The following is a 15,173-nucleotide window of genomic DNA, read 5'->3' on the forward strand; positions in this document are numbered from 1 at the left end:
TATTAAATTATACAAGGAGCTAGGAAATACTTCTTAATAGTTTTATGAAACACTTTTAAACTTGGACTTCCCTCACATTTACAAACACAGTTACCATTATTACTAACTTTCTTACCTTCTAACCACTGATGGCAATTCAGAAAAAGCAATCAGGGCTTTTTGTAACAGATCTAAAGCCGTATCATATATGCTATTTTAACTCCTAATGTTTAGGAAGTGACTTAGTTTGAGATGGGGATGTTTTAATTTGCCAGGATTTAAATAGTAGCAACTGAAAATAACTCATCGAAAGATAACATCTCTTGTTAAGCTTATATTTTCCCCACAATCAGAAAATGGATTTTATTTCTAATTAAAAACATAATAAAGTTGACTTTGGCAAGGTGAGGTTTAAGACTAAACATGCCAACTACAAATGAATCATTTCTCCAAGCATATACCAGATTTCCCTTTGGAAGGACCATTATTTAAGAGTATTTCTCCCTCCAATTTAGGAAATAAATTAAAATTTAAATATTTTAATTCCTAAACAGTAATGCTAGTAATTTAGTTTTCGTACTGATAGTTGCAGAATAATTCAACATTTATAATCCCCACGACTTTAACTTAAACCCAGCTTCTTTAGTGAAGAGATCTTCTCCATTTCGGTACTCGTCTCACATCTTTGAATGTCATTCAACAACAGTGATGGAAGTGATTTATTGATAAACTGGTCACAAATGAAGATGAGTTATTATGCCATTTCCTTTACAATTAGGTAGTTCAAAGAATGAAGAAAACAAAACTGAAAGAACAAAAGCGAAATCCCAGTCCTTAACCCCTAAAGAGAACGTTTCCCTTCCACTTACCTGAAAATATAAAAATATAAATGACCATGTATGGAGCTGCACCATTAAATCTACTTTAGTGGTTCTGGTTTTTTACTGAGATTTTTACTTTTTTGCTTTGAAAAAATTAGAAAATTGTCAGTGTGAAATCAGAACCACTAACACACTAGAGGCAACAAACTAAAAAAAAAAAAATCTAAATGGCTAAAAATAACTCTGTTATAAAAGTACAAGTATAATTTACAATATCACATATTTCAGAAAAATAAACAAAACCACTAGATGTCTTTCCTTCTAGATGACTGTTTTCTCCCCAGAAAGGAAAAGCAACTAATAATGAACTTAAAATCAAACCTGTTATTCACTCCAGCAACATCTAAATAAGTGACCCACATAACACAAAACCTTCTCATTCACAATCACATACAGTTAAATTATTTTTTCCTTAGTTACATAATAGTCTTCTTAAATCAATGTCCACTTAGAAAATTACTATATTAGTTAAGCCTATTCATCCTTGCTATGAAGTTAATTTCATTTATATAGGCCACGTACATTTACTGGCACACTTTACTTAATAAGACAAAATAAGTCATTCTTCTTTTTAAAAATTATGGAATCATCTGTTTTCAAAGAAGAATCCTAAATACTTCATTCATTAAAGCAATTTTTTACCATCAGCTGGCAAGCTTTTCAAATGATCACTAAGTGTTCACCCGTAGATTATCAACGCTCTGTGAACTGTAAACCTGTTCTGAAGATTTGTGTCCATTTTACAGTATGATACAATTCGCACTGAAGAGTTTTTTTAAAAAGATAACCTACATACATACAGTTAATTTGCCCAAAGAACTTCTTAGAAATACAGTATAAACATTTAAGAACCACAACAGAGTCCGCTGTGGTTCAAACTTCAACAAAGATTTTCTTGAAACCCAGTCCAAAGGTTACTGGCTCAAGACCATATTCCAAAGTGACATCAGCACGCAATCTGACTGTGAGACTCTACCTCTTAAGAAAAGAGCACACTTGGTTATACATGGCTTTTAACCTTGAGCTACAGTTATGCTACAAACTCCCTGCCTCCCCCCCACCCCCCAAAGGAAGTCAGTCACGTGGAGATGTGCACATTCTCGGAACACTGTTTAGAGTCCTTGGTTTTCCAGCTCTGATGGAGATCTCGAAGGCGTTCAGAAGTCCGTGTGCTTACATTCAGGGCAGGATGAACTTTGCAAATTCCACTTTCCTCCATTAGTGACAGGCCACAGATCCCAAAGTATGCATGTAAAGCATCTGAAAGCAAAGCATTTTTTTTTTTATTTTAATCACAACAGGCATTCTTATTTGTATATGTTGCAAAGTATTACAGCGACATATCTATGAGCCCATAACAATTAAATTTAGAAAAATGTTAAGTGTAGTTCTTGAAACATTTGCTTTCTCAATCTCTGAAAACACCAGTTAAAAAAAAAGATGACCAAAATCAGATATTTTATTCAAGAAAATACCACTAACAAAGGTAAAGAGTTCTCAAATGAGGAGGTGACACTCCCAACATCCTCTGTGATGAAAACACCAAGGAGAGGAGCCGTGCTACAAGACTTCTCACTTAGTGGGTTTTCCCTTTCACTTACTACAGAAAACAGAATCAAGGGGCTTTAACTGTGTATCATAAAAGGAAAAAATTTCCTTAAAAATGAAAATAACCCTGTGACTGTAAGTAGCAATACTCCTCCCTACTACGTTGTACCTCTGACATTTCCTAAACCAGTAAGTACTATCTCAATACTGTGTTCAGTGAAAGAAGCCTAAACAAAATAATCCGTTCTGGAATGCTGTACCATATTTAGTTTTCCTATTTAGGGGAATGTCAGTCATTCAAAAAATGTCTGACCTGACAGTAAAAACAAACTCACATTCTATGTGGTTATAAATACCATAACCTTTCTTTTATACTGGCCTCACTACTGGTGCCCATCTTTCAGGGGGCACTGGCCCTCTTCCATTCACGTGGCCACTGAAATCACATGGCTGTTGCCTGCTGGACAGCCTTATATGGACCCTGAAGAGCCCAGAGCTCTGCAGTTATGGGAATACTACAAAAAACACTTTGTAGCTGTCAAGCCATCATTTATGGCCTCAAGAGCTATGGATGTCCAAAAACACCTTCCCGACTCAAACTTTTGTCAAAAGAATTAAAGAGAATGTTTTACTAACATATCATTTACTTTTCAAAACAGGAATGACAGCTGTGCTCAAAGTCATCAGTGAAAAAGTTATTCTACTAACAGAGGCCCATATCAATCCTCTTTAATGTCTTTTCACAGACTGCTGAGGTTTCTTCTGGCTCGCTTTTCTCTAATTTTCAGACCACAAAAAATAAATCTGATTTCCCCTGTTCTATTTAATTTTCCTTATAGTTACTCTAAAAACTTGTCTAGAAAGGAGGAAACTTTTATGGTCTAAAAATGAGGGAACTTTTCTAGGGAAAAATGCAACTGAAAGAGGAACAAAATCCATCCAGAGTAACATAAAATAGGATCTTCTACTTTCCACGTAATATAAAAATAAAACATTTTTTTCTCAAAAAGATTTTTGTAAAAGCCAATGAATCAGCCCTTAATTGTTTCAAACCTCAAAGAGAAAAATTTTTTTAAACTTCCTGATCTGTATGTGTATTAAAGCATGTCAGATGCTGAAGTATATAGTTTCTTCATAATAAAAATTCATCCTTTTCTTCTGTAAATGTATATAAAATTGTTTCGTGTCAAATCTCCTACTAAATCTACTAGAACCAAGAATAAGCTAATTTTAAAGACTTGTTAAAAAGGATTTTCCTAAAGGCTCTGTGAATAGGTCTTCCAGATAAATTCAATTTATTATACAAAGACTTTCTATGCTTTGCAGTGTACAAGTTCTGGAGACATTTTACCACATCTGTACAAAGTATTAAATTTAAGTATTTACACAAATGTTAAAGTTAGCAACTGACTGCTAGAAAAAAGCTTCAAGAATTTTCTTTTAAAAATTTATTGTAAATGCTCAAAATGTATTTCAAATAGGTTTATGTGTGAAATGCTTTTCAGGGGCACCTGGGTGGCTCAGTCAGCTAAGCATCTGACTCTTGATTTCAACTCAGGTCATGATCTCAAGGTTTGTGGGATGGGGTCCCGCACTGGGCTCTGCGCTGACAGTGCAGAGTCTGCTTGGGATTCTCTCTCCCTCGCTCTCTGCCCCTCTCCTGCGTGCGCGTCCTCTCTCTCTCAAAATAAACAAACATTTAATAGGAAAAAAAAAATAAATGCTTTCTAAGATACTGTCATTTCCCTATTCCTACTTGTTAAAATAGTACATTATTTGTCAAAATAGTTCAGGTCCTGATGAAAAATAATGGCATCAATTCTGTTTTCTTAAGGTAATACTGTAACATATTTATAGCTATGGTTAGATACTAAATTATTTAAAGCTTGTTTATTCTGAGAGAGTGAGCATGCACAAACAAGCAGGGGAGGGGCAGAGAGAGAGGGAGAGAGAGAATCCCAAGAAGGATCCACTCAGTGCAGAGCCCACAACCATGAGATCTTGACCTGAGCCAATATCAAGAGTTGGACACTTAACCAACTGAGCCACACAGTTGCACCTACAGATACCAAATTTAAAAATATTATTTCCCTTTATAAAAACAAAGAACTCATACAACCCAGCAGAAAAAAAAACCCAAGCAACTCAACTGAAAAATGGGCAAAGGATTTGAATAGTTATTTCTCCAAAGAAGAAACACAAAAGGCCAACCAATGCTCGACATCAGTGGACACAGTGACCGTTAGGGAAATACAAATTAAAACCACAGTGCCATGTGACTCCCGTTATAATAGCCATCATCAAAGAGAGAAAAGATAACAAATGCTGGTGTGCATGTGGAGACAGGGGAGCCCTCCTGCGCTGCTGGTGGGAGTGTAAATCAGTGCAGCCACGAAACAGTATGGAGGATGCTCAAAGGATTAAAAACAGAACTGCCACACCACCCAGTAAGTCCACTCATGAGGGTGTACACAAAGGAAATGAAAACAATAACTTAATGTTGACACTCCAATGTACACGGCTGAATTATTTATAGGAGCCAAGATATGGAAACAACCTAACACTCCATTGACAGATGGACGAAGAACTTGCAGTATATATACAACGAAACCTGATTCAGCCATAAAGAACCAGGGGGAATCCTGCGACAACATCAGTGGACCCTGAAGGTGTAATGCTAAGTGAAATAAGTCAGAAAAAGACAAATACTGTATGACCTCACTTCTATGTGGACTCTAAGAAAAAAAAAAAAAAAGACACCAAACTCCTAGAAAAAAAAGACATCAGACCCATGCTTACCAGAGGTGGGGGCTGGGGCAGGGCATTGGAGGAAGGTGGTCAAAAGGCACAAACATCCAGTAATAAGTAAGTACTGGGGATGTAATGTACAACATGAGGACTACAGCCAAGGCTGCTGTACGATGTACAGGAAATGTGTTAGGGCAGTTAATCCTAACAGTTCTCATCACAAAATAAACTGTTTGCCCTTTATTATTTTCTTCTTTTTTTCTGGCATCTACATGAGAAGCTGGGTGCTAGCTGAACCTATTCTGGTAATCATTTCACATAAATGTAAATCAAACCATAATGCTGTATGCCTTAAACTCACAAAGTGATGCATGTCAATTATTTCTCAATAAAACTGGAAAAAAATATTCTTTTGCTTTAGAAATCAAAAGCACTGTACATTTTTTAAAAAGAAAGCATATTTTGGGGGTGCCTGGGTGGCTCAGTCAGTTGAATGTCTGACTCTTGATTATGGCTCAGGTCATGATCGCAGAGTTCATGAGTTTGGGTCCTGCATCAGTGGGCTTGCTTAGGATTTCTTTCTCTCTCTGCCCCTCCCCAGCTCTCTCTCACTCTCTCAAAAATAAACTTAAAAAAAAAACAAAACATATTTTGCATGAAAATACAGGTAAGTGAGAATGTGAGGAAATATTTCTGCTTGCTTCAGATACAAAAGTCTGATTTCATGAGCCCCATATTTATTATTTTCATTCAAGTACATATTCTGACTATAGCAGTTTTATTAATGGAGATGAGCTGAAGAGATTCTAAACTAATAATAAAAACCATGGTTCTACTGCAATGCTATAAAAACAATCATTCCTTGTATCTAGTTTCATATATTTATAGCTAATATTTTATTAACTTACTCACCCATAATGCTCTGAATTATTTATAACAAACTTTCAAACTGACTTTTGGGAAGGCTGTCAATAGAGTAATTTTGCTACAGGTGAAAACATAATGGGGAGGGGCAGGCAGGCCTGGAGAATAACGCTAGAGGTGGGAGAGGAGCCAGATCTCAGGAGGGCCCTTGTGGGCCATGCGGAAGAACCCACTCAGGGAGCTAAGAGTCTCTGGATGATTTTAATGGATTTAAGAGTTCAGATTAGACGTTCTCAACCTTTTTTTAAAAAATATATATACTGATGTCTACATTTTTTTTATGTTTATTTTTGAGAGAGAGAGACAGAGCATGGGTGGGGGAGGGGCACAGAGAGAGAGAGAGAGAGAGAGAGAGAGAGAGAAAGAGAGAAAGAGAGAGAGGGAGGCAGGGAGGGAGAGAGAGAAAGAGAGAGAAAGGGAGAGAGACACAGAATCCAAGCTGTCAGCACAGAGTCTGGTGCGGGGTGAGATCATGACCTGAGCCGGAAGTTGGACGCTTAACTGACTGAGCCACTGAGCCACCCAGGCGCCCTGTTCTTAACCTTTTTTGCATGAGAGATCCTTTGAGAGTCTGAGGAAAGCTGTGGCCTTTCCCCTGTCATTTAAGCACGTGCACACACACGCACGCACGCACAGTGTCAACGTGAGGAGGACTAGACCAGAAGCAGGAAGACTATGATACTAAGACTGTTGCAGAACTGTAGGCCTGAACCTGGCCTGGGGCCACTCAAGCTTTGAGGTGGGGTGGGGCACAGAGACCAGGCTCAGTTGGCAGGCTGGGTCTGAGGGGCCTGTAGGTGGCATCTGAGGAGTAACTGAGCAGGCTGTTTTATATCAGAGTATGCAGCTTAGAATGAAATCTGTCTAGGTTTGGGAAATGGCAGAATTATCTACATTTTTTAAAAAATGTCATTACTAATAAAGATTATTCGTTATTTCTAAAGAACCCATTTGAAAGTACAATTGACCCTTGAACAATGTAGCAGTTATGGCCACTGACACCCCGTGCGGTCAAAACTCTACATAGAAGTTGGACTCTCATAAAAGTTAGCTACTGACAGCCTACTGTTGACAGGAAAGCCTCATAGGTAACACAGTCAGTGAACACATACTCTGTATGTCCTACATATTATGTATTATATTCTTCTAATCAAGGAAGCTCAAGAAAAGGAAATGTTATTAAGAAAATAACAAAAAGGGGAGCACCTAGGTGGCTCAGTTGGTTAGGCGTCCAGCTCAGGTCAGGATCTTGCGGTCATGCGATTGAGCCCCGAGTCGGGCTTCTCACTGAGTGGAACCCACTTGAGATTCCCTCCCTCCCTCTCTCTCTCTGTCTCCCCCACCTCCCCTGCCTGCTCTCGCACATGCACGCTCTCTCAAAATAAACAAGAGTAATAATAAAAAGAAAATACATTTACAATACTGTGCAATATTTATTGAAAAATTCCATTTATAAGTGGACAGGTGCAGTTCAAACCCGTGTGGTTCAAAGATCAACTGTACTTACTAAATACAAGAATCTTTTTGTTCGTTACTTCGTCATTCCTGAGTTTGGAAAACGATAAATATCACATTGTCTGAATCTATGTGGCTCTTGAGTTTTAGACAATGAATGGTAAGAGTTTGAATAGCAAAATATTCTTCTAAAAACAATAACCTGAATCTGCTAAAATTCAGAAAACAGTTTGGACAGTGAGGGACACCTAACTTCAGGATTAGAGATTTTTGATTTAGTGCCTTCTGAACAGAAATAATAACCGGTTCCCTTATGGATTTAGGCATTTATTCTACTTAGCTCTAGTGACAGCTAGATTCTGGACGGACCAAATGATCCTCTATTACTGACAGGGCCAATTCAGACCATCTGCCTTACTGCCTCAAACGAAAGAAAAGTTCGGTAAATGAAATGGAAAAAAAGACAAACAATACCAACACATCTTGATAACCCAAACTTTCCTTTATGCCCCTCAACATGATACATTTTCACCCAAACTTAAACAATTTACCTTTTTAAAAACTATTATTTAAGTTTACAACTGTGGCTAAATTTTCTATCTTATGCCCTTTCTGACAACGATGCCTGAAGATCTATCTACTCAAGAAACAAACAAAAGTAAAATTGTTCTAGAGCCCTATACACAATTACCTGGATGACTATCTGGCCACTTGGCAAATCCTCCCACGAGCCGATCTTGAGTTGACAAGATGTAATTTCTATTTTTCTCAAAGTTAGTGTACTGAAAAATTTTCAGAAGCTGAAATGACAGGACAAACATACATTTACTGCATGCAACTTCCATATTGACCTTGGCTCAATTTTCAGATACACATCAATTAAATACACTTTTGTTTAGCTAAGGCTCTTAAAGCAGGCCTCTGGAGACTTGAGCACTTAGAATCAGTTAACCACATTATCATTTTTATCATCTGATCACTACTCTCCTTTCCTTGACCTACTCACGATTTACATTTTCTGAATCACACCCAACTCATCTCTTTGCATCACATTCAGCTAGGTTCAAGTCACAACTTTCCCAATCTGCTCAACTTAATCAGTCATAAAAAAATATTTTTTTCATGTTTATTTTTGAGAGAGGGAGGGAGGGAGGGAAAGGGAGAGAGAGGAAGGGGCAGAGAGACCGGCAGGGCGGGGGTGGGGTGAGGGTAGAGGATCCCAAGCAGGCTCCAGGCTGAGAGCAGCAAGCTAGATGCGGAGCTTGAACCTATGAACCACGAGATTAGGATCCCCACCAAATGTAGATGCTCAACTGACTGAGCCACCCAGGCGCCCCTTAATCAGTCATCTTAAAAAGTGCAATTTTATGTACCCATATTTTAATTCTTATGATAGGCTTTTACAATTCTTATGGTAGGCTCTTTATTATATACTGGTAGTAACTTAAACCAAAAATATTTCAAAAAAGAGCAACAGAAATTATTAACCAGGTGTTATGGACAGTTTTGAGAGTAGTAAAAAATTAAAGCTCTGTAATCAGGAAGTATAATTTTAGCATCAAAAAAACTATGTAGCTTGGGGCACCTGGGTGGCTCAGTAGGTTAAGTGTCCGACTTCGGCTCGGGTCATGATCTCGCGGTTCCCAGGTTCGAGTCCCATGACGGGCTCTGCTGACAGCTCAGAGCCTGGGGCCTGCTTCAGATTCTGTGTCTCCGTCTCTCTCTGCCCCTCGCTTCCTCACACTGTCTGTCTGTCTGTCTCTCTCTCAAAAATAAATAAATGTTAAAAAAAAAAAAACAAAACAACTGTAGCTTTAAGTTTTAGGACATGTATTTGTGATCTCTCAGGATCCCATTAAATAGAAAAAAAAGAATAAATCAAACCATGAATAGGGGTGGGGGTGGAGTAGTAGCAAGGGAGTTCAAAAAACTTCTGTAAGACACAGAGCAGCTGAAAGTATGTTAATAAATCAGAGAGCCATACAAGATATTAGTGATTAAAGCAGCATTATTTCTCAAAAAAAGAAAAATAAAGCCTAGAACAATTATGATACAAATAAGAAACATACTTATTCACTCTTTTAACTTAGTTAATACAATGTAAGGAAAGAGACTATACAATCCACCAACTAGGGCTGGGTGGTTCAGCTGGCTGAGTGTCACACTTCAATTCAGCTTATGATCTCATGGTTCTTGAGTTCAAGCTCCACATTGGGCTGGGCTCACTGCTGTCAGCACAGAGCCACTTCAGATCCTCTGTCCTCCCCCCACCCCCCCGCCACGCCTTCCCCACTTGCGCTTGTATGCGCTCATGCACACGCTCTCTCTCAAAAGTAAACATTAAAAAAGAAATCCACCAGCTAGAAACATTTTCCATCAAGTGGCATATAGGTCATTACATAAAAAGAAGAAACTATATAATCTTAACATTGTACTTGGTTCAGCAATAAACAATATTTACATGGTCACAGTAAGTGCTGATTCTTGGTTTTCTAATTTTATTTTATTTTTTTAAGTTTATTTATTTATTTTGAGAGAGAGGAGAGGGAGAGAGAGAGAGAGAGAGAGAGAGAGAGTCAGTCAGTCAGAGAGAGAGAGAATCCCAAGCAGGCTCCATGCTGTCAAGTGCAAGAGCCCCACATGGGGGCTTGAACCCATGAACCATGAGATCATGAACTGAGCTGAAATCAAAAGTTGGGGACACTGAACAGACTGGGCCATCCCTTTAGTTTTCAAATTTTGTAATCAACCTACAGGCAAAACATAAAATATGTGATTATTGTTGCTGAATAAAATATGTTACTTGACATTATAAAAATAAAGGTACTATGACAGAATTAAAAGGTGCAAAGAGGAAAAGGTTCAGAACTAAAAAATAAATAACCAGTAACAATTTGTTTTAAAAAAGGAAGGCTAAATCTTCATTTTTCATGTGAGGAATCAAAGATAATGTCTAAAGACAAGTCAAGAAATCAGTTAAAGTTAAAGCTGGGGCACCTGGGTGACTCAGTCGGTTAAGCGTCCGACTTTGGCTCAGGTCATGATCTCTCAGTTTGGGGGTTCAAGCCCCACGTCGGGCTCTGTGCTGACAGCTTGGAGCCTGGAGCCTGCTTCAGATTCTGTGTCTCCCTCTCTCTGACCCTCCCCCATTCATGTTCTGTCTCTGTCTCAAAAATAAACAATAAAAAAAATTTTTTTTTAAAAATCAGTTAAAGCTATGGTGATATCCGTAAGAATTAAAAAATTTAAAGATGCTTAAAAATGGTTGCTTTCAGAAAGTTGTCAAAGACTGTACCAAGGTCATATCCAAAAGACTCAGCCAACATGAAGGAGCTTTCAACTGGCTAAAAATGGTACAATCTGAGCGTCAAAAAGAACAATGTATTAGATTAAAACATAAAATATGTTGGGGGGCGTGGGTGGCTCAGTTGGTTGAGCATCCTACTCTTGATTTCGGCTCAGGTCATCATCCCAGGGTTGTGGGATCGAGCACCACATCAGGAATTGTGCTGAGCATTGAGCCTACTTGGGATTCATATTCTCTCTCTTTTTCTGTCTCTCTCTCTCTCTCCCCCTCCATCTTTTCCTCTCTCTCCCCCTCCCTCCCTCCCTCTCTTTGCCCCTCTCCCCACTTGCGCTCTTGTTAAACATTAACAACATAAAATATGTTAACCCCAATGGCTGTTAAAATGATTCTGTAAAAAAAAAACCAAAAAACTAGGGGCGCCTGGGTGGCTCAGTTGGTTAAGTGTCCAACTTCAGTTCAGTCGTGATCTCACACCTCGTGGGTTCGAGCCCTACATCGGGCTCTGTGCTGACAGCTTGGAGCCTGGAGCCCGCTTCATGTTCTATGTCTCCCTGTCTCTCTGCCCCTCCCCTGCTCATGCTGTCTCTGTCTCTCAAAAATAAATAAACATTAAAAAAAGAAAATTAAAAAAAAATGGTGAGGTTTTTTTATACACCAGCAACAAACAATCCAAAAAGAAATTATGAAATCAATTCTATTTACAATGACATATAAAATAATTCAATATTTGGGACTAAACTGATCAAGGACTACAAAATACTGCTGAAAGAAATGAAAGATCTAAGTAAATGGATGCTCACTAAAGGAGGATTTAACACTGTTAAAAGTCAATACTACCAAAAATGATCTTCAGATTCAATGCAATATTTATCAAAATGTCAATAGCCTTTTTGGTAAGAAACGGAAAAGCCAGTTCTCAAATTCATTACGAGAATGCAAGGTGCCCTGTATTCAGGGCCCAAACAACACTGAAAAAGAATAAAGTTGAAGGACTCATACTTTCTGGCTCTGAATTTTACTACAAAGCTGCAATAATTAAAACAGGAGGAGGGGCGCCTGGGTGGCTCAGTCACGGTCCGTGAGTTCGAGCCCCGAGTCGGGCTCTGTGCTGACAGCTCAGAGCCTGGAGCCTGCTTCAGATTCTGTGTCTCCCTCTCTCTCTGACCCTCCCCTGTTCATGCTCTGTCTCTCTCTGTCTCAAAAATAAACATTAAAAAAATTTAAAAAAATTAAAAAATTAAAAAAAAATAAAACAGGAGGAGACTGGAGTAGGGACACACAGACCAAAGGAACAGAGAACCCACAAAAAAAACAAAAACAAAGCGAAACCAAAAAAACCACATGCATATGCTCAGCTGATTTTCAACAAGGGTCCTAAGGCCATTTAATGGGACAAAGAACAGTCTTTTCAACAAATAGTCCTGGAAAAGCTGGATATCCACCTGTAAAATAATGAAGTTGAGCTCTCATTTTTATACCATATACAAAAATTAACTCAAAATGCATCAGACCTAAAACTCAAGGCTGAAACTATAAAACTCTTGGAAGAAAATACTGGGGAAAATCTTTATGACATTGGCTTTGTCAGTGACTTCATAGATAGGACAACCAAAACCACAGGCAACACAAGAAAAAAACAGATAAACTGGACTTCATCAAAATTAGAAACTTTTATACATCAAAGAACATCAACAAAGTTATAAGCAACCACAGAAGAGGAAAAAAATAGGTGTATATCACAGAACTTGATAAGGCATTAATATCCAGAATACCTGAAGAACCCCTACAACCCATCAACAAAAAACCTAACAACATGATTAAAAAATGGACAAAGTCCCTGAATAAAAATTTTGCCAAAGACACACGAATGGCCCATAAGCACATCAAAAGAGGCTCAGTATCACTAATCATTAGGGAAATGCAAATCAAAACCACAATGAGATGCCACTTCACACCCACTGGTGTGGCCACTATAAAAACCAAAACCAAACAGAAAAATCAAGCGTTATTGATCATATAGAGAAACTGGAACCCTCATATACCGCTAGCAGGAATGTAACATGGTGCACACCCTCACTGTGGGAAACAGTATAGCAGTTCCTCAAAAAGTTAAACATAGAACTATCATAAGATCCAGCAATTCCATTCCTAATATCCAAAAGAAATGAAAGAAGAAAGTCAGTTATTTGTACACCAATGTCCAGAGCTGCCTTATTCACAAGAGCTAAAATGTGGAAATGAGCCATGTCCATCAACAGATGAATGGATAAACTATGGTATAAACATACAACAGCATATTAATCAGCCATACAAAGGATTAAATTTTGATATATGCTACAACATGGATGGATCCTGAGAGCATTATGCTAAGTGAAATAAGCCAGACACAGAAGGGCACATATTGTGTGATGCCACTTATACAATGTCCCAAGAATAGGCAAATTCATAGAAAGTAAAACAGAGGTCACCAGGGGCTAGGGGAAGGAGTGAGTACAGAGTTTATACTGAGGATAACCAAAGTTTTGGGTATAGACAGTGGTGAGGGTTCCATAACACTGTGAATGTATACCTAATACCACCAGATTGTATTCTTACAAATAGTTAAACTGATAAATATTATATTACGTATAGTACGCCACCATAAAAGAAAAAAAAAACGCTGATGGGGAACTTTATGGTGGATAAATCAGGTTTGACGATTCTGGAGCACTTTGATCACAAGGAGATAAACAGAAATTATATGCCTCTTGACGTGATGATGCAATAGGAAATATACATAATCACTGACTAGTTAATGATTTCATGGAATTGTGGTTGATTTTTAAGATGTGATAATGACACCATAGTTCTGTTTCTTAGAAAGTTATTTCTAGTTAGGAATTACACTGAAAATTTTCCAGATAATATGAAAAATGGTATCTGGAATCTGCCCTAAAATAATACAGTGATGGGGAGGGAAGGGAGCTGGAATATGGATAAGACTGGCTGGCTTTGTGACAAAAGCTGATGAGTCTAGCTGTGGACACGCAGGGGTTCATTACACTGTTCTACTTTTGAATATGTTTGAAATTTTCCCTAATTAAAATCAAAGGGGTACACTTGAGGAATGGCAATAGAAGTGAGGAGAGAGAGGGAGATATACTTAGTTTTATATCATTCTGTTTTCAGGATTTCAGAATTTTAGAAAATAGGATATTACATAAAAGATGAATGGACTTTTGTTAGATTTCAGAGTATCAGAATTAAACTATGTATTTTAAAAGTGAAAGGCAACTTCAAGATAGAGAAAACTTGTGGGTACTTAGTGGCTCATAACCTTATGGCATTAGGTACGACAAAAGGTAAGAGATGGAGAAAAATGTCAATCCGTTGGGGTTAGGCAAACAAACTGATAAAAAACTAAAAATCACAAATAGTTTTTAAAGAAATGACCCATGGTTTATCTTTTCAGATTAATAACTTCCCATAAAGCCTTTATTGGGATCACGTTCAGACACAGCCCTACTCTAGAGAGACCACTGGTCATTTATGGTAACCAGTTTCTTACGACCTTATACCTTGTACCTTACACTTCTTTACTACGTTCTAGGCCACTTAAGTTTTATAAGAATGGAAATTTTCAAGAAGCACAACAGGTAACTGAACTCTATGGAAAAACCATACATAGAGTAGCTTTGCCTGAGCAGCAGAAAAAATGAAGCGGCCTGAATGTAGCAGTATTTAAAAAATTTTTTTTTAACATTTATTTTTGAGACAGAGAGAGAGCATGAACGGGGGAGGGTCACAGAGAGAGGGAGACACAGAATCTGGAACAGGCTCCAGGCTCTGAGCTGTCAGCACAGAGCCTGACACGACTCTCGAACTCACGGACCGCGAGATCATGACCTGAGTCAAAGTCGGACACTTAACCGACTGAGCCACCCAGGCGTCCCAGAATGTAGCAGTATTTAATGAACATGACAAAGACCAAACCTTCTAGAGCACAGTTTACATCAACACATAGCACAGGTTTCTCAATTTGACTTTTTTTCTCTTACCTTTAGAGTTGCTCCTACCCAAAAAGAGTAACAGGTGTCTACGGGCTTATTAGGTCTTCCATGATAACCATTTTGTTGCCTCATTATACACCACCTCTTTATCCGGTTCAATTCTTTTTCTGAAAAAACTTCTTCTAGTTTACCCATCAGACACAGTGATGCAATGCCACAAAAAGTCGATCCTCCTGTTAATTGAAACCACACAATACTTCAAACTTCAAACTAGATACCCAGGAAAATAGTATAAAATGGCCAGAGGAAAAAAAAAATAGTGGTTACAGAATTCTAGAAGAC

At 38.1% G+C, this 15,173-nt stretch overlaps 1 protein-coding gene across 1 annotated transcript in view; it reads right to left on the reverse strand.

The window, feature by feature from the left end:
* Positions 1-689: 689 nt before the first annotated feature.
* Positions 690-15,173, reverse strand: part of PGGT1B (protein geranylgeranyltransferase type I subunit beta) — a 62,487-nt gene continuing 48,003 nt past the window's right edge. Inside the window, exons 7-9 of the mRNA XM_049649050.1 lie at positions 14,880-15,064; positions 8,227-8,335; positions 690-2,120 (exon numbers count right to left, since the gene is read on the reverse strand). Of these exons, the coding sequence (XP_049505007.1) occupies positions 1,939-2,120; positions 8,227-8,335; positions 14,880-15,064 (476 nt within the window). The 3' untranslated portion in view covers positions 690-1,938. The remainder of the gene's footprint in view (positions 2,121-8,226; positions 8,336-14,879; positions 15,065-15,173) is intronic.

The sequence above is a fragment of the Panthera uncia genome (assembly GCF_023721935.1).
Source record: "Panthera uncia isolate 11264 chromosome A1 unlocalized genomic scaffold, Puncia_PCG_1.0 HiC_scaffold_17, whole genome shotgun sequence".
In the NCBI taxonomy this organism is placed as follows: domain Eukaryota; kingdom Metazoa; phylum Chordata; class Mammalia; order Carnivora; family Felidae; genus Panthera; species Panthera uncia.